We start from the raw sequence: 23497 nt of genomic DNA on the forward strand, positions 1-23497 counted from the left end.
AGTTTCTCCTATAACCTATTTTCTCCCTAGCTTCCACATATTAGGGAGAACATTAAATTTTTTACTTTTTGTGACTAACTAATCCCACTTATCATAATATTCTCCATTTCCATCTATTTCCCTGTAAATGATATAATTTTGTTCTTCCTTATGTCTGAGTAAAATTCCATTGTGTACATATCCCATAGTATTGTAATCCATTCATCTGTTGATGGACATCTTGGCTGGTTCCATAGTTTGGCAATTTTGAATTGTGTGGCTATGAACATAAGTACACATTCATTAGTTTGGTATTTTGGTTTCCATTCTTTTGGGTAAATACCCAGAAGTGGTATTGCTGGATCATATGGTAGGTTCATTCCCATTCTTCTGAGGATCCTCTAAGGATTTGGGTTTTTAAATCATTAGAAAATCCTAAACTTAATTTTTAAGTGATATGAATAATACTTTTATTTTTCACTTCTATATCTACTTCAGAGAATTATGGAGAATATCATAGTAACAACACAGTGAGGATTAGCAAACTATAGCCCTCAGGCTCCCTGGCCCATAGCCTTCTGAATAAATACTGTAAAGTTCTATTGAACAACCACTCACATCTATTTATGTGTTGTTCATGGCTACTTTTGTGCTACAGCAGCAAGGTAGAATCATTGTAACAGAGATCATGTAATCCTCAAAGCTCAACATATTTACTAGTTGGCCATTTAGAGAAAAAAATTAATGACCCTGCTTTTTTTGTGGTACTAGAGATGGCAGACATTCTATCTCCAAGATGTACCTCCAGCCCTATGTTATTCTTTTTCATTTTGAAACAAGGGCTCACTAAGTTACAGAGAGCCTTGCTAAGTTCTGAGGCTGGCCACAATCTGTGATCCTTCTGTCTCAGCCTCCTGAGTGCTGGGTTTACAAGTGTGTGCTACCATGCTCGGCTGACCCTTCTAATAGAAGCAAACATTTAAAACAACAAAACTCACTGGGAAATGACTAAAGTACTGGCAGATTTGAGTTGAAAGTACTAGTTTTTCAACTTTCCTTTGGCCTTATAATCTAAAAGTATGAGTTAAGATATAATTCCAAGAAGTTCCAGATAAACTAATAAAGAATATGATTTAACAATAGAAGACTTAAAAAAAAAAAAAAAACGATGCCAAGTGTGTGCCAAACAATGGGAAGTAGCCTGAGAAGTGAAGTTTTAAATCTTGGCTGAAAGGAGCCAAGGAAGTAAGATAGAAATGTGGGGTGGTTCTCCCCGACCCCCGGGGCATTAAGTATGACGGTTTCAGTTAGTGTCTGTTTTCTCTTTTTAACAGAGACTGCTGGTTACGGAAAAGGATGTGACTTTCAGAATAATCCTGAGTGAGAAGGATGAGTCCAGATGTGCCTCTGCTGAATGATTACAAACAGGACTTCTTTCTGAAGCGCTTTCCACAGACTGTTCTTGGAGGTCCTCGGCTCAAATTAGGCTATTGTGCCCCTCCTTACATATATGTTAATCAGATTATCCTTTTTCTCATGCCATGGGTTTTGGGTGGAATAGGAACAGTTTTGTACCAAATAGGCCTCTTGAAAGACTATTGCGCAGCAGCACTCTCCGGTGGACTGATGCTGTTCACCGCGTTTGTCATCCAGTTCACAAGCTTATACGCCAAAAACAAATCCACGAGGGTAGAAAGGATGCTGACCACAGACATCTTAGCAGAGGAAGATGAACATGAATTCACAAGTTGTGCTGGTGCTGAGACTGTCAGATTTCTAATTCCTGGCAAGAAATACATAGCCAACACATTTTTTCATTCTGTTCTTGCTGGATTTGTATGTGGCCTTGGAACTTGGTATCTGCTCCCAAATAGAATAACCTTACTGTATGGCAGTGCAGGAGGCACTGCTCCAATATTTGTCTTTGGATGGGTGACACTGTGTATAGGAGAATATTCATTAATTGTAAACACAGCTACAGAGACTGCAACTTTCCAAACTCAGGATGCTTATGAAATCACTCCTCTTTTAAGACCTCTTTATATTTTTTTCTTTGTTTCTGTGGATCTTACACACAGGTAAAAACCTATCAAATGCTTTAAAATTTGTTTTGTTTTTAATTACACCTGGTACTTAAAAAAACGAGTCTGAATCAAAAATCATCAAAAACCAAATCATTGGGTGATAGATTTTTGCTGACTAATCTTTTAGGATTGATCTCTGTAAAACATTCACACTATATTGCAGTAGTTAAATCTTTTTGAAGAGGGGAAGAATGCCCCTTCTAAGATAAATAAGCATTTTTTTTTAATCCTGTGTTTCACTTTTTTAAAAACTTTTTATTGGTGCATTGTATTCATACATCTTCATAGGGTATAAGATGATGGAGGCATACATGCACACATCACCCGATTAGCTCTTACCCCATTCCCTTCCCCTCCCTCCTTCTCATGTTTGGCTTAGTGATTGACTTTGATATGTTTGTTAATGTACATTATAAACATTAGAGAATTTCCCTCTTCCCCACTTCCATCCCCTCAGGTCACCTTATTTGCTCATCTATAGTATCCCCTTCTTCATCTAGAGTTCCTCCTATGACCCGTTTTCTCCCTAGCTTTTGCATATTAGGGAGAGCATCCGGTTTCTTTTTGTGTGTGACTGACTAATCTCACTTAGCATAATGTTCTCCAGTTGTGTTTCACTTTAAATAGTGTTAGAAATATATCAGCCAGTTACCCTGGCTGAAACTTATGAAAGAAAATAGAACTTTTCTATGGGGAAGGAGGGAGAAATAATTTCAAAGTTATACACATAAGTATGTACAGGTTGAATGAATTTAAGATGAATAGAAAACATGTCTAACTTTATTATAATATATGGAAGTATTTATTTTTAAATCAATTTATTAGAGAAGAAAAATATATTTCTTTTGTTTGCCTTTTTTAAATCTGACTTTTCTTTCTCTGTTTCTGTAGATTGCAGCTTTCTCTTTTCCAGGTTAGTGTCCAGGCATAAATATACAGGCATGTTATGAACTGAATGTTTGTATTACTTCAAAATTCATAAATTGAAGCGAAAACCTCAATGTGATATTATTTGGAGATGAGGTCTTTGGGAAGGTGGGGCCCTGTTCTGATGGAATTAGTGCCCTTATGAGAAACATTAAGAGAGCTTGATGCCTCTACATTATGAGAACAGAAAGAAGGGGGGCCATCTATGAACCAGGAAGAGAGCGCTTGCCAGAACCCACTGTGTTAACACTCCGACTTTGGACTTCCAGCATCTAGAACTGTGAGGAAATAAGTTTCTGTTGTTTAAGCCACCCAGGCGATGGTATTTTGCTATAACAGCCCAGACTAAGATTTGGTACTGAGAAGTGGGATGCTGGTATAATAAACAACTGAAAACCTTAAACCCACTTTGTATTTGGGTAGTGGTAGAGGCTGGAAGAGGTTTGATATATGTGCTAAAAATAGATGTTAATGGTAATTCTTTTTTGTGTGTGTGGTACTGGGGATAGTAGATAGATAGAATACCAGGGGCATTCTATCTCTGAGCTACACCTCCAGCATATTTTTATTCTTTATTTTGAAACAGGGTCTCACTGAGTTGCAGAGGGCCTCACTAAGTAGCTGAGGCTGTGTACGAACCGTGATCCTCCTGTCTCAGCCTCCCAAATGCTGGGATTACAAGTGTGTGCCATCACACCGGGCAATGTTAATAGTAATTCTGATGAGATCTCATGGAAATGAAAAACAAACTATTTGAAATTGGAAGAAAGGTAATCCTTGTTTTAAAGTGGCAAAGAACTTGACTGAACTTTGTTGTAGTGTTGTGTGGAAGACAGAAATTGCAAGTAATGAAATTGGATTTGGGTAAGGAAATTTCTAAGCAAGGTATTGAAGGAACAGTTTGATTGTTCTTGGCTGCTTATAGTAAACTGCAAAAAGGACAGAGAGGAATTGAAGAAGGAATTATTAAGCCCAAAAAGGAACCAGACTTAAAGATTTGGAAAATTTTCAATCTATCCATATTGGAAAACATGAGAAAGCATATTCTGATGAGAACAACAGGACAGGGTGTGTCTGGACTGTTACCTAATAAAGAGTTTATGGGATTACATGAGTAGAAACACTGTCAATTTGAATTGGATGAGGGATGAAGGTAGCATGAGATGAATGAAGTCTGTTACATTTCTTGGATTTAATAGGGTATGTAGAAGTGCTGCTGATGAGCACTAGTCTTCAAGAAAAAGGAAAAATGATATCAAGGCAATTCTGAGATCATCACTGAGGGCCACACATCAGTTTCAGCTGGCCAGATAATCTCTGCTGAGACCTTTGGGGACAGATGGACACCCCCATGCCACCTGCCCACGTGCCTAGAGGGCTGCAGGGCTGATGCTGCCATACCAGATACCCAGAAGGCAGAGTATAGAACTGAAGAGAATTATTCTCACACCTTCAGTCCAATGGAATGTGCCTTGCTGGATTTTGCATTCCTTGGGACCCATCACACCTCCTTTTTCCTGTTCCTCCTATGTCTGTCCCGTTATATTTTGGAAGTATATAACTTGTCCAGTTTCACAGGTTCACAGCTAGAGAGAAATTTTGCCTTAGAATGGATTATGCTTCCAAGTCTCATCCCTATCTAATTTAGATAATATTTAGATGAGACTTTAGATTTAAAGCTAGAATAAGTTAAGACTTTGGGGGTCATTGGAACAGAATAAATGTATTTTGCATGTCAGACATGAATTTCTTGGGCTAAAATTTTGCCTCAGAAACTTACTGTTAACATCATCAGATTCAAACTTTTTTTCCATATTAAAGAAGTAACCAAGCTGGGCATGGTGGTGCACACTAGTAATCCCAGCATTTGGGAGGCTGAGACAAGAAGATGGCGGTTCACAACCTGCCTCAGCTACTTAGGGAGGCCCTTCACAATTTAGTGAGACCTTGTTTCATAATAAAAAGAATTAAATAGAGCTACGGCTATAGTTCAGAGGTAGAATGCTCCTAGGTTCCATCCCTAATGCCACACACACAAAAAAGAAGTAACCACAATAATCATCTATTTAAGCCTGAGGCATATATGCATATATATGTATGAGAATAAACAATATTTGATCTCTTCAGTTTTATGTACATATGTTTAACATCCTTGTATATAAATACTGTGCCAAAAATATTTTAGAGATATAATCAAATTTTGGTAAAATAGTTCATCAGTATGTATTATTTTTACACAAATTATTCTGTCCTTGAGTATGTTTGGAAAAAAGGATTATTGTCTTGAAAAAGAAGTACTGTACAAATACTCATGCTTTCCTTGACTTTCCTGTAGCTTATTACATGTGATTTTATTTTTTGTTGAGCGTTTTCTCCTCAAAATGAAATCAATTTTATCTAAAATTACACTATGGAATGTATTGTTCTCTAATTTAGCATTGCACTGTTAATCTTGCATTCAGTAACTCTCTACAGATAACAATTTGAAGGACATATATTGGGAAGCATTACATTGGCTTGGCATAGTTCTTGGTATCTCTTTGAGCAAGCGTGTTAAACCGTTATTATACTCATAGTTGTCAGACATTTATTTCTCAGCTGTCAGCTTGCATTCAAGTAGGTAATTGTTACAGAGGTTTTCTTTCTTCTTGACTTTGATTCCTCAAAGCTTAGGTATTCAAGTACAATTATGCTATAAGTTTTGAGCTTTAGTTTTCTATTTTGGAAGTATTGTGTGTGTGTGTGTGTGTGTGTGTGTGTGTGTGTATGTATGTGTGTGTATGAGTTTGGGGATAGAACCCAGGGGCATTTGACCTCAAAGCTACATCTCCTGCTCTATTTTTTTATTCTTTATTTTGAAACAAGGTCTCACTAAATTGCAGAGGGCCTCACTAAGTAGCTGAGGCTGTCCGCGAACCACCATCCTCTGGTCTCAGCCTTCCAAATGCTGGGATTACAAGCGTGCACCAACATGCCTGGCTTATTTTGGAAGTCTTTAAGACTGTGACTTTGTTGGTATTCATACAGTGGTTAGCCTTACTCAAAAAAATTAGTAATATATTGATAATATTTATTTTTCTATGCTTTAAATTTTATTCAGTATTAGGAACAATGTAATGATGTTATACTTAACTGGAAGTGCTGTACCAAGAATCACTTTTTTCATTGTACATCTTTGTCCATATATTCTCTAAATGCTAAGATTGTGCACAGTTAAGTAGGGGTAATTGTATGTTTAGGGGAGGGATTATGGTCACAATATATGTAGGTCATTTGTCAATTGAGACTAGGACTCTTTGTTTTGTTTTGTTTTTTGGGGTTCTGAGGCATTCTACCCCCAAGTTACCCCCAAACCTATTTTTTTATTCTTAATTCTGAAACGGGGTCTCACTAAATTGCTGGCCACAAACTTGTGATCCTCCTGTCTCAGCCTCCCAAGTACTGGGATTAAAAGCGTGTACCACCTCGCCCGGCTGGAACTAGGACTTTTTTGTAAGTGTTTGTTTCTTTGGGGGAGGGGGTTATTCCTCTGTGTACTATTTTCCTAAAAAGATCCTCTTCTATATTTTATTTTGTATGATTCGAATGTTTTCTTTTTCTTGTAGATTTGTAGTAAATATTCCAGCTCTAGAACAGATGAATCGAATTTTACACATCTTGTTTATATTTTTGCCCTTCCTGTGGGCACTTGGAACCCTGCCCCCACCTGATGCACTTTGCTTATGGGCAATGGAGCAAGTTTTAGAGTTTGGCCTTGGAGGCTCGCCTATGTCATCCCACCTGCGGTAATTTTTTTTAAAAAATATTGATGTTCTGTGCAACTTCTTTAAGAACATCTTTCAAGTAAATCTTTTTTCTTTCTTCCTCTGCAGGTTGTTAGTAATGCTCATCATTTCTGCAGGAACAGTTGTAATATCATATTTCATTCCCAGCACTGTTGGAGTGGTCCTTTTCATGACTGGACTTGGGTTCTTACTGAGTCTTGACCTGAGTGACATGAGTTTTGTCTTTCAACGCAATTTGACCAGACACAGAGAAGGAACTGAATCTAAGGCTTTACCGAGTAGTTCAGAAAAACAGTTTTCATGGAAGGAATGCCTTTTCTATATCATTGTCTTAATCTTGGCTCTCTTAGAAACTAGTTTGCTGCATCATTTTGCTGGTTTCTCACAGGTTTCCAAAAGCAGTTCCCAGGCTATGGTAGCCTATATTTTGATGATATTGCTTCTAATACTGTGGATACTTAGAGAGATTCAAGGCATCTATATCTTTGGAATTTTCCGAAACCCTTTCTACCCAAAAGACAAGCAAACTGTGACTTTGTTTGTAGAGAAGCAGAGAAAGCTCCTGAAGATTGGTGTTGTCAGACGGATTCTGCTAACTCTAGGTAGGAAGATAAAACCTAACCTTGCATTACAAACCACATCTAAGTAGTGTTAAAATATATGACAGATTGCCAATATTTGTATGATATATTTTTATTCGTTTTTTTAGTTACTTGCCTAAATGTGCTCATGAAAAGTTTCATATTTCCAAAATAAAATATAGGTTGCTCTGCCTTTAACTTCTTTATTTGTTCTGTTTTAGTGTCACCTTTCGCTATGCTAGCATTTCTTTCATTGGATAGCTCCTTACAAGGGCTCCACTCTTTGTCTGTCTCCATTGGATTCACAAGAGCTTTTAGAATGGTAATCCTAATAAGCACTTAATAATTTTCTCCTATTACTAAGTTTGTAACTTTTGTATAATTATAACACTTTGCTTAAATTATCAGATTCTGCCCAGTAAAAGTGAGTATTTGTATCCTGCAGGTCTGGCAGAATACAGAAAATGCCTTATTGGAGACCGTCATTGCATCAGCAGTGCACTTACTGATCTCCAGCTCAGACTTATGGTGGAATAGAAGCCTGGATACAGGAATCAGACTCTTATTGGTAAATGTATTTTTAACAGCTTTATTGAGAAATACTTCATATACATAAAATGTATCCATTTAAAGTATGCTGTTCAGTAGTATGTATTCAGGTTTTTATAGTTGTTACTACACTAGTTTTAGAACATTTTAAGTGCCCAAGAAAGAAATTTTATATATATCGATAGCCGTTCTCTATTAAATATGATAGCTAAAGAGTTTTTCTTTTTCAGGACTGGGGATTGAACCCAGGGGCATTCTACCTCTAAGCTACATCCCCAGCCCTATTTTTTTATTCTTTAATTTGAAACAGGGTCTCAATAAGTTGCAAAAGGCCTCACTAAGTTGCTGGGGCTGGCCCCGAACCTGGATTCTCCTGTCTCAGCCTCCCAAGTACTGTGATTATAAGGGTGTGCCACCACTCCCAGCTGCTAAAAGATGTTTTATAGCTGTTCTTTATCTGATTGAGGAAGTTCCCTTCAATTCCTAAGTGCTTTTTATCATGAATGGTATTAGATTTTATCAAGCCTTTTCTGTATCTTTTCTAACAGTCATGTGGTTTGAGTCCTTTGTCTAATAATATGGCATTCTGCATCCATTGATGTTTTTATTGTTAAAACAGCCTTGCTAGCCAGTGTGGTATAAATAGCAGTCTCAATATCATGTATGGGTAAGGAGAAGGGGGGAACTCGCCAAGGACTATATGCAAGTATGTCCCTATCATTCTCAACTACATTATGGTGTAAGACTACAATGCACCAATACAAGTATATAAAAATAATAAAATTAAATATTAAAAAGCAAAACAAAATTGCTAATTCAGTCTCGTTCCCAATCAGTTTGGATTTTTTTTTTTTATTTCTTCTTGAGCCAGTTTCAATAACTTGCCAAGTTGCATCTAACTTGTCTAATCTGTTGGTATACATTTGTTCACCCTTAAAGTATGGGTAGTACTGTGCTGAATTTCTTTAGTGTTACTTTTTTAAAAATACTAAATTTTAAAATGTGGTCTCATTTGTCACTTTTGGCATAGAAAATTAAAACAAAGAATTATATATAAGAGCTATTACCTAAAAAATATTGGGACAATAATAAAATTATTATGTGGTATTGTGTGATCTTAAAAATTAATGAAAAGTCTTTAAGAATAAATAAAAATGATTTTTATGTCTCTACAGGTTGGTGTCCTGCGTGATCGTCTTATTCAATTCATTTGTAAATTGCAATTTGCTGTCACTGTACTTTGGGCATCATGGACAGAAAAAAAACGTCGAAAAACAACTACAACTTTATGCATACTCAACATTATCTTCTCTCCATTCGTGTTGTTCATCATAGTTTTTGCTACACTACTCTCCTCTCCCTTGCTCCCCCTGTTTACCCTTCCTGTGTTCTTAGTGGGCTTTCCCCGACCTATTCAAAGTTGGCCAGGAGCAGTGGGCACCTCAGCTTGTGTGTGTGCAGATACGGTGTATTACTACCAGATGGTCCCCAGGTTGACTGCTGCATTGCATACTGCAATGGCAGCTGGAAGTTTAGGTAAGTAAATGGTTACATCTGACAGATTTTCACTAATGTATTTAAAATACGCACACACAAACACACATACTCACAATTTTTTTATCCAAGCATAATATAGGTTCCAACACTTTAATGTTTAAATAGAAAGACTAAACACAAAATAGAAATGTATTTACTTTTTGTTTTGGTGATAAAGTTATAAAATAAAAATACTTAGAGAAGAGCCAGGCATGGTGGTGCATTCTTGTAATCCCAGTGCTTGGGAGGCTGAGACAGGAGGATCGCACAGGTTCATAGCCAGCCTCAGCTACTTAGTGAGGCTCTCAGCAACTTAGTGAGACCCTGTTTCCAAATAAAGTATAAAATAGGTCTGGGAGTATAGCCTGGAGGTAGAAAAGCCCCTGGGTTCCACCCCCAGTACCACACACACACACACACACACACACACACACACACACATACACTCATAATACTTAGGGAAGATCTATCAATAAGGTGATTTGACAGTCTTAAAAAAATTTTTTCTTAAATAAATTCAAGTTATAGGTTCACCGTTATAGCATAAAAACACCTTCCCCAGGATTTTTATGAATTTATAATGAGCTCATGTTGAGTATATGTAATAGATCCAAAAAGAGTGAAAACTAGTTGTATAGGCTTCCTTTGCCTAGAACACTCCCATATCAGTACTCCTAAAAGGATATACTATATTGTTTTTCTAGTTATACACAAGGACAGACTGTTCCCACATAGGGTGGTTCCCAGATGCCAGCTAATGCCTAACCTTTAAGCAGGCTTTTGAGTCCTGTTGTGTTAACTGTTTTGCATGAAGTGTTTTCCAAGCAGACTTGCACAAAGATAATTTCTACAGCATTACTTATTATAGTGAAAAACTTGAAACATGTGCGATGTTTATCAATGAAGAAATAAATACTTATGTTAAGTTATATTCATCTGAATTTTTATAATTGTTATAGTAATTTTATAGCTCTTTTATAGTAACAGCTAAGTGAACTTAGCCATTTGTAGTCAACATGACTAAAGTTTAAAGTTATTAAAAATTAATTTAAAAAATATTTATACATTGTAAATATATATGAATTTTTTGTTGTTGTTGCTTTGCTTTGTTGTGCTAGGGATTAAACCCAGGGGCATTCTACCTCCAGACTACACCACTTGCTTTGCTTTTTATTTGGAAATAGGGTTTTGCTAAGTTGCTGAGGCTGACTTTGAACCAGTAATCCTTCTGTCTCAGTTTCCCAAGTCCTGGGATTACAAGTGTGTGCCACCATGTTTGGCATATAATTGTAAATTTTAAAGCCACAAAACATTGTTATATTCGGGCATGGTGGCACACACTTGTAATACCAATACTTAGGAAGCTGAGACAGGAGGTTTGCAAGTTCGAAGTCAGCCTCAGCAACTTAGTGAGGCTCTCTAAAACTTAGTGAGATCCTGTTTCAAAATAAGGAATAAAAAATAGGGAGTAGCTCAGAGGCAGAACGCCCCTGGGTTAAACCCCCAGTACCTTACATACACAAAAAAATTATTATATACTTTTATGCATGTATATAAAGATGTCCAAAATTTTCTAAGTTAATGTGAAATTGGCTCTTGTATATTTAGTACTCCTCCTAATATACCCAGGGGCATTCTACCTACAATCCTCTGTTTCAGCCTCCCAAGTACTGGGATTACAGGTGTGCATACCAGCTGTTTATTTCTATTCATGGCCTAATGAAAGGTAGAAGGAATTGTGAATCATTCCTATATGTGCTACCAATTTTGGAGATTCAAATGGCAAAACAAGCTTGAAAATTATTTTGTTTATTTTTTCCTCTGATTTGTCTTAGGTCTCCTCTTACCTGGGTCTTGTTACTTGGGCCGTTTCCAGGATCGTTTGTTGTGGATAATGGTTCTAGAACATGGCTACACTTACTGCCGCATTAACATTAAGGTCAATTGCATTTGAAACTTCGTTGTAATTTCACAGTACATGTATAAAATTTCACCTGCTTACACATCAGACAGTGACTTAATTTGAAAGAAGGGCCTTTTAATTACCTGTGAAAACATCTAGTAATTTTAAGGTATATTTCAATAAGCACATATGGATAGCTCCTAGGGGTGGTTGTATAATATCGCATGGTAACAAAATACACCTGCTTCCCTTTCCTCTAGTCTTGTCCTTTTCATTCATATCTGTCTAACTGAGCATCTCAAAAATGTGTCTCAGGACCTCACAGTTCTTGCAGGCAACTTTGTTCTTCTGGTTGCTCAAGCAAGTAGTGCTGTCATGTTTGACCCCTTTTTACTTCCCTGCCAATAGTCAGTCTAACAAATCCTGTTGGCTCTACCTTTAAACCACATCCTAACGTTTGGGAGGCGGAGACAGGAGGATCGCGCAGGTTCGAAGCCAGCCGCGGGTGCTGGCTTAGGAGACCCTGTTTCCAAATAAAAATGTAAAAATAGGTCTGGGAGTGTAGCCCGGAGGTAGAAGGGCTTCCAGGAACCCCAGTACCACCAAAAAAAAAAAAAAAAACACATCCTAAGCCGGGCGTGGTGGTGCACGCTTGTAATACCCACACCTGGGAGGCGGAGACAGGAGGATCGCGCAGCCAGCCGTGCTGGCTTAAGAGACCCTGTTTCTAAATTTAAAAAGTATAAAAATAGGTCTGGGAGTGTAGCCTGGAGGTAGAAGGGCTTCCAGGAACCCCAGTACCACCAATAAATAAATAAATAAACCGCATCCTGAATCCTATCACTTTCACCACCTAGTTCCCAGCTACCTTGATGCCTTCCCCAGATAATTGTAATAGCCTTTTAATTCCTCTCCTTCCCTCCCTCCCTTCCCCCTTCTGCCTGTGTACCCAAATGCAGGCTCTTGTCAACCAAAATGACCTTTAAGACCTAAGTCAGATCATCTCATTTCTCTACTTAAAACCCTGCAGTGGATCTCTTCTTTCACTCAAAGCCAAGGCCCTAAAAATCAGGCCCTTTATTCCTTATTTGTCCTTATCTATACTTTAACTCTCTACTCTGTCCAGCCTACTGGCTGTTGCCTCTGCCTGGCACACCCTTTCTTTAGATAATTCTATAGCTAATTTCCTCATCATCTTTAAGTCTATGCTAAAATGCCATCTTCTCAATAAGGCGGCCTGTGGCCATCACATTTAAAGTGACTGATCCTAACCCTGGCCTTGGCTTTGTGTTTTCTTTACCTTCATAGCACTTACGCCTTCTAACAGTGATTTACTTTTAGTTTTTTTAGTGATTGCCCATGTCCCTCATGCTCTAAGCAAATGTCAAAGGGGCAGAAATCTCTTGTTTTTACTCAGGAAAATATCCTAAGCCCCTAGAACAGTGCCTGTAGGCTTTAAATATTTGCTGAATAAATAGTAAATGAGTGAATTCTTTTTTGTCTTAGTACAGACTAGATAAAATTGTTGGTGATCAAAAAGCTATCCCTTTAGACTTGTGGTTCTCAAAATGTAATAGAGAGCTGTTTGGTGACCAGCAATTTTGTGCAAGGTTGGAAATGGGGGGGGGAGCATGTAAACTACTGAGAACATTTTCATTGCATAATTTTACTTTATTTTAAAACGGTATAGCTTAATAATACCTAATCTAAATCCTTTTATTGGCCTTTGTGCTTGGTGTGTGTGTGTGTGTGTGTGTGTGTGTGTGTGTGTGTGTGTGAGAGAGAGAGAGAGAGACAGAGACAGAGACAGAGGCAGACTGGAGATTGAATCCAGGGGCATTCTACCTCCAAGCTACACCCCCAGCTATTTTTTATTCTTTAGTGTGAAATGGTCTCACTAAGTTGCAGAGGGCCTCACTAAGTAGCCGAGCCTGGCTGCGAACCTACAATCCTCTTCTCTCAGACTCTCAAGTATTGGGATTAAAGGTGTGCCCACCACACCTATGGCCTTTGTGCTTTAAATACATAATTTTAGTGGCAATTTTTTAACCCAATCTGGTTTAGACTATGCGGCTTACATTTTTATTACACACTGAAGTTTATAAAACTTAAATCTTCAGAAACCTATGTACTAGCATTATTTTTCTTTGAAAAGGAAAAGAAGTCTCAGGGAGAATAGGTGACCTACTCAAGTTGTGTGCTGGTACCTGGTAGAGCCATCACTTAAAAATGGATTCTGAAGGCACTGGAATTAAAAAGTAAATAAAGAGTAGCTATAATTTCAGTAGTAAATAGTGACCTGGTATGTCCTCCTCAAATGATTTTTTCTAAGGAAGTGATCATAATATTCACTCAACTATTTTTTTTTTCCAGATCTAGGGATGGAATAGAACCCAGGGGCATTCTACCTCCGAGCTACACTCCCTGGCCTATTTTTTATTCTTTATTTTGAAACCTGGTCTCACTGAGTTGCAGAGGGCCTCACTAAGTAGCTGAGGCTGTCCGCAAACCTTGATCCTCTGGTCTTAGCCTCCAGAATGCTGGGATTACAAGCATGTGCCACCACGCCCAGCTTTCACTCAACATTTGGTGCTTATCCACTGTCTTTCAGGGGTTAAGCACTAGGAATATAGTAGTAATCAAAACACAGCTGTTTATGGAGTTTATACTCATGTAGAAGAGACAGAGTAATCAAATAAATTTTTATTATTATCATTTAAAAACCTGAAAAAGTATAATTAGATAAATTATGGCACATATAAGAGAATAATTGAGCTGAGTGTAGTGACTCACACTTGAAATCCTAGCATTTGGGAGGCTGAGACAGGAGGGTCATGGTTCGCAGACAGCCTCAGCTATTTAGTGAGGCCCTTTGCAACTCAGACACTCTTTCAAAATAAAGAATAAAAAACAGGGCTGGGGGTATAGCTCTGAGGTAGAATGCCCCTGGGTTCCATCCCCAGTACCACCAAAAGAGAAAGAGGGGTGGGGGGAGAGAGAGAGAGAAATAATGCTCTTAGTCTCTTTTAAAGTACAATGGGAAGAATACAAAACTACTGCATGTACTTTATAATTCCAATTTTGTTTTTTTTCCTCAGAAATTTCTTAAATACTTCTAATGTTTAATTTGGCCTTGAAAAAGTCTTTTAAAATTATATTCATACTCAATTTAAGTATTCAAGAAATCAAATTCTTTCCCTGGTTTCAAATAGAATTTTCTGTAATTTCTTTTAAAATAGTAATAACGTTATTTTTAATCTATCTAGCATCAAATTGTTAAGTCCCATAAAGTTTACATTAAGGACTAGTTCTTGAGTTAAAGAAATTTTTTTGCCCTTTTCCATATTTTCATGTTGAGAATCTATAGGCATTTAGAAGACTAGTGGCTGTTCTCCATAACTGACCATAAATTGAAGTACTTTGTATTTGCTTTTTAGGGGTTAGAACTACAAGAAACATCCTGTCATACTGCTGAAGCCCAAAGAGTTGATGAAGTCTTTGAAGGTGCTTTTGAGCAAGTATGCACAAAAGGATGTTTCCTTAATGAGCATTTTGGGAATATCTTGACACCCTGTGCTGTTTTACCTGTGAAACTCTATTCTGATGCCAGGAATGTCCTATCTGGCATAATTGATTCTCATGAAAACTTAAAAGAATTCAGAAGTGACCTTGTTAAGGTGCTTGTGTGGATACTTATTCACTACTGCGCCAAAAGGCCTCGTATACAGGAGAATATTCACAAAACTGAAAGTAAAAAGGAAGCACCACTAATAATTGTTCCTGCTTTGAGCACTTCACCACGTCCCAAATCCCCAGAAGACACAGAGAGCTTACATTCAGACTGGTCTGATGATAATATTTTTGATGATGAGCCAACTGTCAAAAGAAGAAAAGAAGAAAAGGATCAGTTCAAAGATTTTCCAGGCACACATTTGCCTATTCCAGGATCAGTAGACCCACAGAGGGTGGGTGATCATTCTACAAGCACAGTTCATGAAAACAGTCTTTACAGAGCAGTTTTGTTTGGATACCCCGCTGTTGACAAAGGAAAACAAGACACCACATATGTCCCACTCATGGAGTTCAGTTGTTCTCATTCTCACTTACTGAGCTTACCTGAAGAATGGAGGTCAAACTGTATACCTAATTCCAAAATAAAGGAGATGAGCTCATTATTTCCAGAAGACTGGTACCAATTTGTTTTAAGGCAGTTGGAATGTTTCCATTCAGAAGAAAAGGCTTCAACTTTACTGGAAGAAATTGCAAAGGATAGAGTTTTAAAAGATTTTTATGTTCATATAGTAATGACTTGTTATTTTAGTTTATTTGGAATAGACAATATGGCTCCCAGTCCTGGTCATATATTAAGAGTTTTCAGTGGTGTTTTACCCTGGTCTAGTGCCTTGGATTGGCTCACAGAAAAACCAGAACTATTCCAACTAGCTCTGAAGGCATTCAGGTAACTCATTTTGATTATATACAAGTTGTAGCATTGGCTGGAAAATAACTGTTTTTTGGTAATTACCTAATAGAAGACTCCTTCATTTCTAATTTAAAAAAAAACTTTTTTAAAATGAAAAAGTGAAAAGCCGTGCATGGTGACGCATGCCTGTAATCCCAGTGCTTGAGAGGCTGAGACAGGAGGATCCCAGGTTCGAAGCCAGCCTCGACAACTTAGCGAGGACCTCCGCAACTTAGTGAGACTCTTTTTCCAAATAAGAAATAAAATCGGGCCGGGGGGTTAGCTCAGAGGTAAAATGCCTTGCCTCTGTGTTCAATCCTCAGTGCCACCAAAAAAAAAAAAAAAAAGATTAGTATTGTAATTATATCCATAACACACTTTAATTGCTGCTTCCTTTGCTTTTATTTATGTGAAGGACCTAACTTTCATATTGCCTAAAATAGATATTTTTCACTGTAACTGCATCATTTCTCCTTTAAGTTTATGTTAGAAAAATGCATTATTTCAATTAAAATTTTTAAAATATTGATTGAACAAATTCACTTTATCTGAGAAGTTGATTCAAAAATATTCTAAAATTTTTTTGGCTCTCCATTTTTTAGGTATACTTTGAAACTAATGGTCGATAAAGCAAGTTTAGGTCCAGTAGAAGACTTTAAAGAGTTGGCCAACTGCCTTGAAGAATATGAAAGTGACTGGTACATTGGTTTAGTGTCTGATGAAAAGTGGGAGGAAGCAGTTTTACAAGAGAAGCCAGGCTTGTTTTCCCTGGGATATGATCCTAATATGGTGAGATTAAAAGTATTTTTAAACATTTTTGTATCTTTTACTTAAAGACCAGAACTCAGGTATAAAATATTTAAACTAAATAATAAATGATACAATTTCTAAACGATAAATGATACAATGTACTAGCTGTTTATGATTATAAATCTATATTATAAACATGAATAAATATAAATTATAGTTTCAAGGCATTTGTAATTATGATTTTAGGATCATGGTAATTTAACTCTAAAATAGCTATTTAATTTACTTTTACCAACTGAATAAGAGACAATTAAAAATGTTGTGTAGCTACTGTATCAAAAACAACTAAGAACATGTAATTCTCTATAGCATACTTGAAAAAATGAGTCATATGCCTATATATAGTTCAAGTGTAAGAATTATCACCTGACTCCTAGAAAAGAAATTAATTTTAAATGGCAAACTATCTCTTTTTTTCACATGTTATTCTTTATTTGAAGCAAAACTAACTTGTTCGAAATCAGAGAAACTCCAAATAGGAGATGTTTTTAAAGATTTAGTACTTGTTCTTATTGCATTTAAAATATCATTGATTGTATAGAATATGATTTATAATGTCATGAGACTATCGTGGGTTACAAACAATTCTGTGAGGCCAGTGTTACACTGATACCAAAGATCAACAAAAGCATTACAAGGAGAACAGACTTTACACTTGATCTTAGCCAAAAGGCCGAGAAGTGATAGGAGAAAAGACTTTAGACCAGTATCTCTTATCAACAGGGATGGAGAAATCCCCAACAAAGTATTAGCAAACTGAATCTAGCAACATATTAAATAATTATATGCCATGACCAATACAAAAATCAATTAACGTAATACACCATTCTGATAGAATAAAAAGCAAAAAATCATATAATTGCTGGGCGTGGTGGCGCACCCTTGTAATCCCCGCGCTTGGGAGGCAGAGACAGGAGGATCGCACAGGTTTGAAGCCAGCCACACTGGCTTAAGAGACCCTATTTTCAAATAAAAACAAAATATAAAATAGGTCTTGGAGTGTAGCCTGGAGGTAGAAAGGTTTCTAGGAACCCCAGTACCACCAAATAATAATAAATAGTAGTAGTAACAATTATTATTATTATTATTATTATTATTATTATTGTCTTACTAGACACATAAACCCCATTTAGCAAAATCTAACACTTTTATATAAAAAATCATGTTAGCTAGGAATAACATTTGAATATCTATGATAAACCCACAACTAACATTACACTTATGGTGAAAAATAGATACTTCCCTTCTAAGATCAGGAAGTCAAGATGTCTATTCTTGCCACTCGTGTGGTGTGTGTGTGTGTGTGTGTGTGTGTATGTGTGTGTGTGTGTGTGTGTGTGTGTGTGTGTGAGAGAGAGAGAGAGAGAGAGAGAGAAGAGGGGAAGAGGGAGGGAGGGAGAAAGAATAAGAGAGAGAAGGAAGAGGGAGGGAGGGACAGACAGACAGACTGTATGGGTATTGAACCTAAGGGTATTCTACCTCTTGCTAGGTTGCTGAGAGTCTTGTATTGCTGAAGCTGTCCTTGAACCTGCGATGCTCCTATCTAAGTACTGAAATTACAGGTGTATGCCATCATGGCCAGCACTCTTGCCACTTTTATTAAATATTTGCTAGAGTCTCTAACCAGGTAGTATGGAATGAATGTTTATATCCCATCTCTCAAATTCATATGCTGAAGACCTAACCCTCAAATGTGATAGTATTTGGAGATGTGGCATTTGAGTAGTAGTTTGGCTTAGATGATATAAAGCCTCATGACCTATTATTAGAAGAGGAAGAAACACCACAACTTCCTCCTTGCCATGTAAATTCAGAGCCACAAGTTAGCCATCTGCAAACCAGGAAGAGAGATCTCATCAAAACCTCACCATGCTGGAACCTTGATCTGAGATTTCTCAGCCTCTGGAACAGTGAGAAGTAAATGTCATGTCATCTTCTCCTCCTCCTCCTCTATCGTCGTCGTCTTCTCCTCCTTCTCTTTTGAGCTGAGGTCTCACTGGTTTGTTGTGAACTGGATGGTTGTGAACTCATGCCCTCAAGTCAGCTTCCCAAGTAGCTGGGACTACAAGCATTGCACTGGCAGAAATGCCTCTATAAGTCACTCATATTTTGGTATTTTTTCTTTTTAAGTACTCATTGTGGTATTTTATTATAACAGCCTGAGCTAAGACAATAGAAATGGGTTATTAACATTAGTTTCCCAGGCTGTTGCAATGAATCATTACCATAGAGTGGATGATTTTATTTTTTGTGGTACTGGGGTGGAACCCACGGGCTTTTCTACCTCCAGGCTATACTCCCAGACCTATTTTATACTTTATTTGGAAACAGTGTCTCACTAAGTTGCTGAGAGCCTCACTAAGAAGGTGAGGCTGGCTTCAAACCCTTGCGATGCTCCTGTTTCAGCCTCCCGAGTGCTAGGATTACAAGCGTGCACCACCATGCCTGGCTCACAGTGGATGACTTTAAAAAACAAATTTATTCTCTCACAGTTCCAAAGGCCAAAAGTCTGAGATTATGTGTCAGTGGTCCATGCCCCTCTGATGACTCTAGAGGAGAGTCTTTCTCTGCCTCTTCCCTCTTCTTGTGCCTTCTAGCATCCCTTGGTCTGTGGCAGCATAACTCCTGTTCCTGTTTCCATCTTCATATGGCCTTCTTCCTTATGTCTTAGGGCAGTTCTCCCATCCTTTCTCTTATAAAGAGATCATCATTGGCTTTAGGACCCATATAAATCTCATCCCAGATTCTTAATTACATCTATAAAGTACCCATTCCAGTTAAGGTTACATTCACAGGTACTAGGAGTTATGACTGGGCGATATCTTCTTTGAAGATGCTATTCAATGCACTCCAGACCTTAATTCACAACATATAAAATTATTAAGATTCACAGAAGACCTAAATGTTATAGCTAAACAAAAATCCTGGGAGAAAACAGAAGTAAAGCCACGTGACTTCAAACCTGATAGTAGAGTCTTTGATAATATACCAAAACGATGAGAAACAAAAGAAAAATTTTTATTAAAAGTAAAACTTTGTGCTTCTGCTAGGCGTGTTGGCACACGCTTGTAATCCCCACTCTTGAGAGGCGGAGACAGGAGGATCACGCTGGTTCAAAACCAGCCTCACTGATTTAAAAGACCCTGTTTCCAAATAAAAATATAAAAATGGGTCTGGGAGTGTAGCCCGGAGGTAGAAGGGTTTCCAGTAACCCCAGTACCACCAAAACAAAACAACTTTGTGCTTTAAAGGACACTATCAAGAAAGTGAAGAGACAACTCTGAATGGGAAAAATAATTGCATATATCTGACAAAGAATGTGTTACTAGCCAGGCGTGGTGGCGCACACTTGTAATCTCAGTACTTGTGAGGCTGAGACAGGAGGATCGTAGTTCTCGGCCAGTCTCAGCTATTTAGTGAGGCCTTCTGCAACTTAATGAGACCCTGTTTCAAAATAAAGAATAAAAAATAGGTCTGGGCATATAGCTCGGAGGTAGAATGGCCCTGGGTTCCACCCCCAGTACCACACACACACACACACACACACACACACACACACACGAATGTGTTAGTGGAATATGTAAAGATTTGTGTAGACATTTCTCTAAAGTAGATAAACTGATGGCCAATCACATAAAAATGTTTTATATCATTAATCATCAGGGAAATGCAAATCAAAGCCACAATAAAATATCACCTCACATAACTATCATGCCTGAAACAAAAAGCCCATTTATAACAAGTGTTGACAAGGGACTGTGGAGAAATTAGAAACTTCATATACTGCTGTTCGGAATGTACAATCACTTTGGAAAACATTTATAGTTACTAAAGATAGAAACAACCCAACTGTATATCAACTGATGAATGCATAAATAATTTGTAGTTCATCCATACAGTGGCATATTATTCAGCCATATAAAGGAGTAAATTATTGTTGTATGCTATAGCATACATGAACCTTGATAATATGCTAAGTGTGATGAGAAGCAAGTTTTATTTTATTTATTTTATTTTTTATTTTTTGGTGGTACTGGGGGTGGAACCCAGGGGCTTTTCTACCTCCAGGCTATACTCCCAGACCTATTTTATACTTTATTTGGAAACAGTGTCTCACTAAGTTGCTGAGAGCCTCACTAAGTAGCTGAGGCTGGCTTTGAACCTGTGCGATCCTCCTGTCTCAGCCTCCCAAGCACTGGGATTACAAGCGTGCGCCACCACGCCTGGCTCGAGAAGCAAGTTTTAAAAAATAACATATTACATGATTCATTTCATGTGAGAAACTATTTCCAGAATAGGCAAATCAATACAGATAGAATTGATAATGTGGTTGCTTGGGGCAAAGGGGAATAAGGAAACAGGATGGAGACAGCTAAAGAGTATAGGATTTATTTTTGAGGTCTTGAAGATATTCTAAAACTAAATGTGATTATTGCCCATATTAAAACTATTGAATTGTATATGTTAAGTGAGTAAAATGTGTAGAATGTGAGTATATCTCAATAAAGCCATTATGGGGTGCTGGGGATTGAATTTAGTGGCATACTGCTTCTGAACCAGCCTCCTATTCCTCTTTTTTTTTTTTTTTTTTTGGTACTGAAAATGGAACCCAGGGGCATTCTACCTCCAAGCTACTCTCCCAGCCCTATCTTTTATTCTTTATTTTGAAACAGAGTCTCACTGAGTTTCAGAGGGCCCCACTAAGTAGCTGAGACTGTGCTTGAACCTCGATCCCCCGTCTCAGCCTCCTAAATGCTAGGATTACAAGCGTGCGCCACCATGCCCGCTTTCTCATTTCTTTTTGTTATTTTGAAGCAGGATTTGAAGTCGTACAGCTTTACTCCTTTTTTCTCCCAAGTATTTCCTCATTAAGTTGCAGAGGGTCTCACTCAGTTGCTGAGGCTGTCCTCGAGCCTGCCATCTTCCTTTCTCAGCCTCCCAAGTATTGGGATTACATGGTGTGCCACGCTGCCCAGCAATAAAGCTGTTTCTTAAAAGAAACCTAATGTATGATTGTATGTTGACTAGTATTTATGACTTATGCATTGCTGAATCGATGGGGTGAAGAATCAAAGATAAGTAGGTGAGATTTTGCTGTTCTTGTGCTTAAGTAAAATGGCTGCCAGGAAATTTTTTTCTCATATTTATTCAAAGAGCTAGGAAAATATGGCCAGGCGTGGTGGCACATGCTTGTAATCCCCATGCTTGGGAGGTGGAGACAGGAGGATAGCACTGGTTCGAAGCCAGCCATGCTGTCTTAAGAGACGCTGTTTCCAAATAAAAATATAAAAATAGGTCTGGGAGTGTAGCCCAGAGGCAGAAGGGCTTCCAGGAACCACCAAAACAAAACAAAACAAAACAAAAAAAAGAGCTAGGAAAATAGAGGTGATTCTTGATTATAAAGATAAGCAACCGCTGGGTGTGGTAGCGGCCGCTTGTAATCCCAGGCTGAGACAGGAGAATCACGGTTCAAGGACAGCCTCCGCTACTTAGTGGGGCCCTCTGCAACTCAGTGAGACCCGGTTTCAAAATAAAGAATAAAAAAACAGGGCAGGGGGTGTAGCTTGGAGGTCGAATGCCCCTGGGTTCCATCCCCAGACCCACAAAAAAAAAAAAAAAGATAAGCAACTCATATGTATACATTTTAAAATACTTCATTCTTTCTGGCATTTTGATCTTTAAAGAAAGTTTACCTAAATAAAATGGGATGTTTATCTAAGTTTAAATAATAAAGTTAAACAAGAAAGGACTGAATGTAATCTCTTTTTCTTTGCCTCCCGCCTTTTATACTTTAAAGGGAGTTTATACTGGGAGAGTACTTACCCTTCAAGAATTATTGATCCAGGTTGGGAAGTTAAACGCTGAAGCTGTTAAAGGTCAATGGGCCAATCTTTCTTGGGAACTGCTGTATGCCACAAACGATGATGAGGAGCGTTACAGTATACAAGCTCATCCACTGCTTTTAAGAAACCTAACGGTACAAGCGGCTGATCCTCCTCTGGGATATCCAATTTATTCGTCAAAACCTCTCCCTATACATTTGTGTTAGACACCGTTTTGACTTGTAAATGTGATATCATCAAATGAGGTGTTACCAAAAAAGTAGCAATGTAATTCTTGTAAGTTCACTAGACTTCCTACAAGAGTGATGCCTGAGAAAAAGCTAAGCTCCATAAAACATATTCTCATAGTCATCTAATGGTTTAAACAACAATAGCAGCAACAACTTTTTGTCTAACATAACAGTTAGAGTTAGTTGGCCAATATTTGTGCCTTATGGATTGTGTTAGGTTTTGATATAATGAAACTTCTATAAGATTAGATAATAAGTTTTTAATGCTTTTTGAAATGTTTGATAGGTGACTTGCCTTACAGTTATGTAATTTTTATATGCGTAAAAGATAGATATCCGTGTCTTTAAGTAATGATAATGAATCATTTTAAAGTTAACTATATTCTTATATTTATTTGAAATAATTTGTATAGTGTTTTCAAATATTTTAACATTTAACATGTTTGAGTCTTTTTCCATATGCTTCAATTCAGAGACCTTAAAAATTAATAAAATCTCTTCAATAAAATTATATCCTTCCCAAATATTCTTTTGATTAATATGTAAAATAGTGTTCATCCCATTCATCATGTGAGTGCTCATAGGAAGAGCAAGTTTAGGGTAATCTGAATTTTACTACTAGAGGACCTTCCACAGAATTTGAATTCTTATGCATTTCTTTTCAGCAAATTTATTGCTAAAGAATGGAACCCAACAATACTACCAGTTACTAGTGTCTTAAGATATTTTAACTAAAGTTAGAAGGAGATGGAGGAAATTTTTCATAATGTAATCAGAATTTTATTTTCTCTTGCTACTTGGGACCATT

At 37.5% G+C, this 23497-nt stretch overlaps 1 protein-coding gene across 3 annotated transcripts; it reads left to right on the forward strand.

The window, feature by feature from the left end:
* Nucleotides 1-1368: 1368 nt before the first annotated feature.
* Nucleotides 1369-22665, forward strand: PCNX4 (pecanex 4; the record flags this gene model as incomplete). 3 transcript variants are annotated; one of them, XM_080708181.1, is made up of 10 exons in its annotated part: nucleotides 1369-2057; nucleotides 6596-6775; nucleotides 6863-7377; nucleotides 7578-7678; nucleotides 7802-7924; nucleotides 9081-9441; nucleotides 11277-11380; nucleotides 14782-15803; nucleotides 16409-16595; nucleotides 22414-22665. In XM_080708181.1, the coding sequence occupies 10 exons, from the start codon at nucleotides 1369-1371 to the stop codon at nucleotides 22663-22665; spliced, it is 3534 nt and encodes a 1177-aa protein (XP_080564307.1). The 3 variants fall into 3 exon arrangements, with proteins under 3 accessions (XP_080564307.1, XP_080564308.1, XP_080564309.1); XM_080708182.1 differs by having other exon boundaries at nucleotides 7811-7924; XM_080708183.1 differs by lacking the exons at nucleotides 14782-15803; nucleotides 16409-16595.
* Nucleotides 22666-23497: the final 832 nt, after the last annotated feature.

The sequence above is a fragment of the Muscardinus avellanarius genome, assembly GCF_963383645.1.
Source record: "Muscardinus avellanarius genome assembly, chromosome: 12".
Classification (NCBI taxonomy): domain Eukaryota; kingdom Metazoa; phylum Chordata; class Mammalia; order Rodentia; family Gliridae; genus Muscardinus; species Muscardinus avellanarius.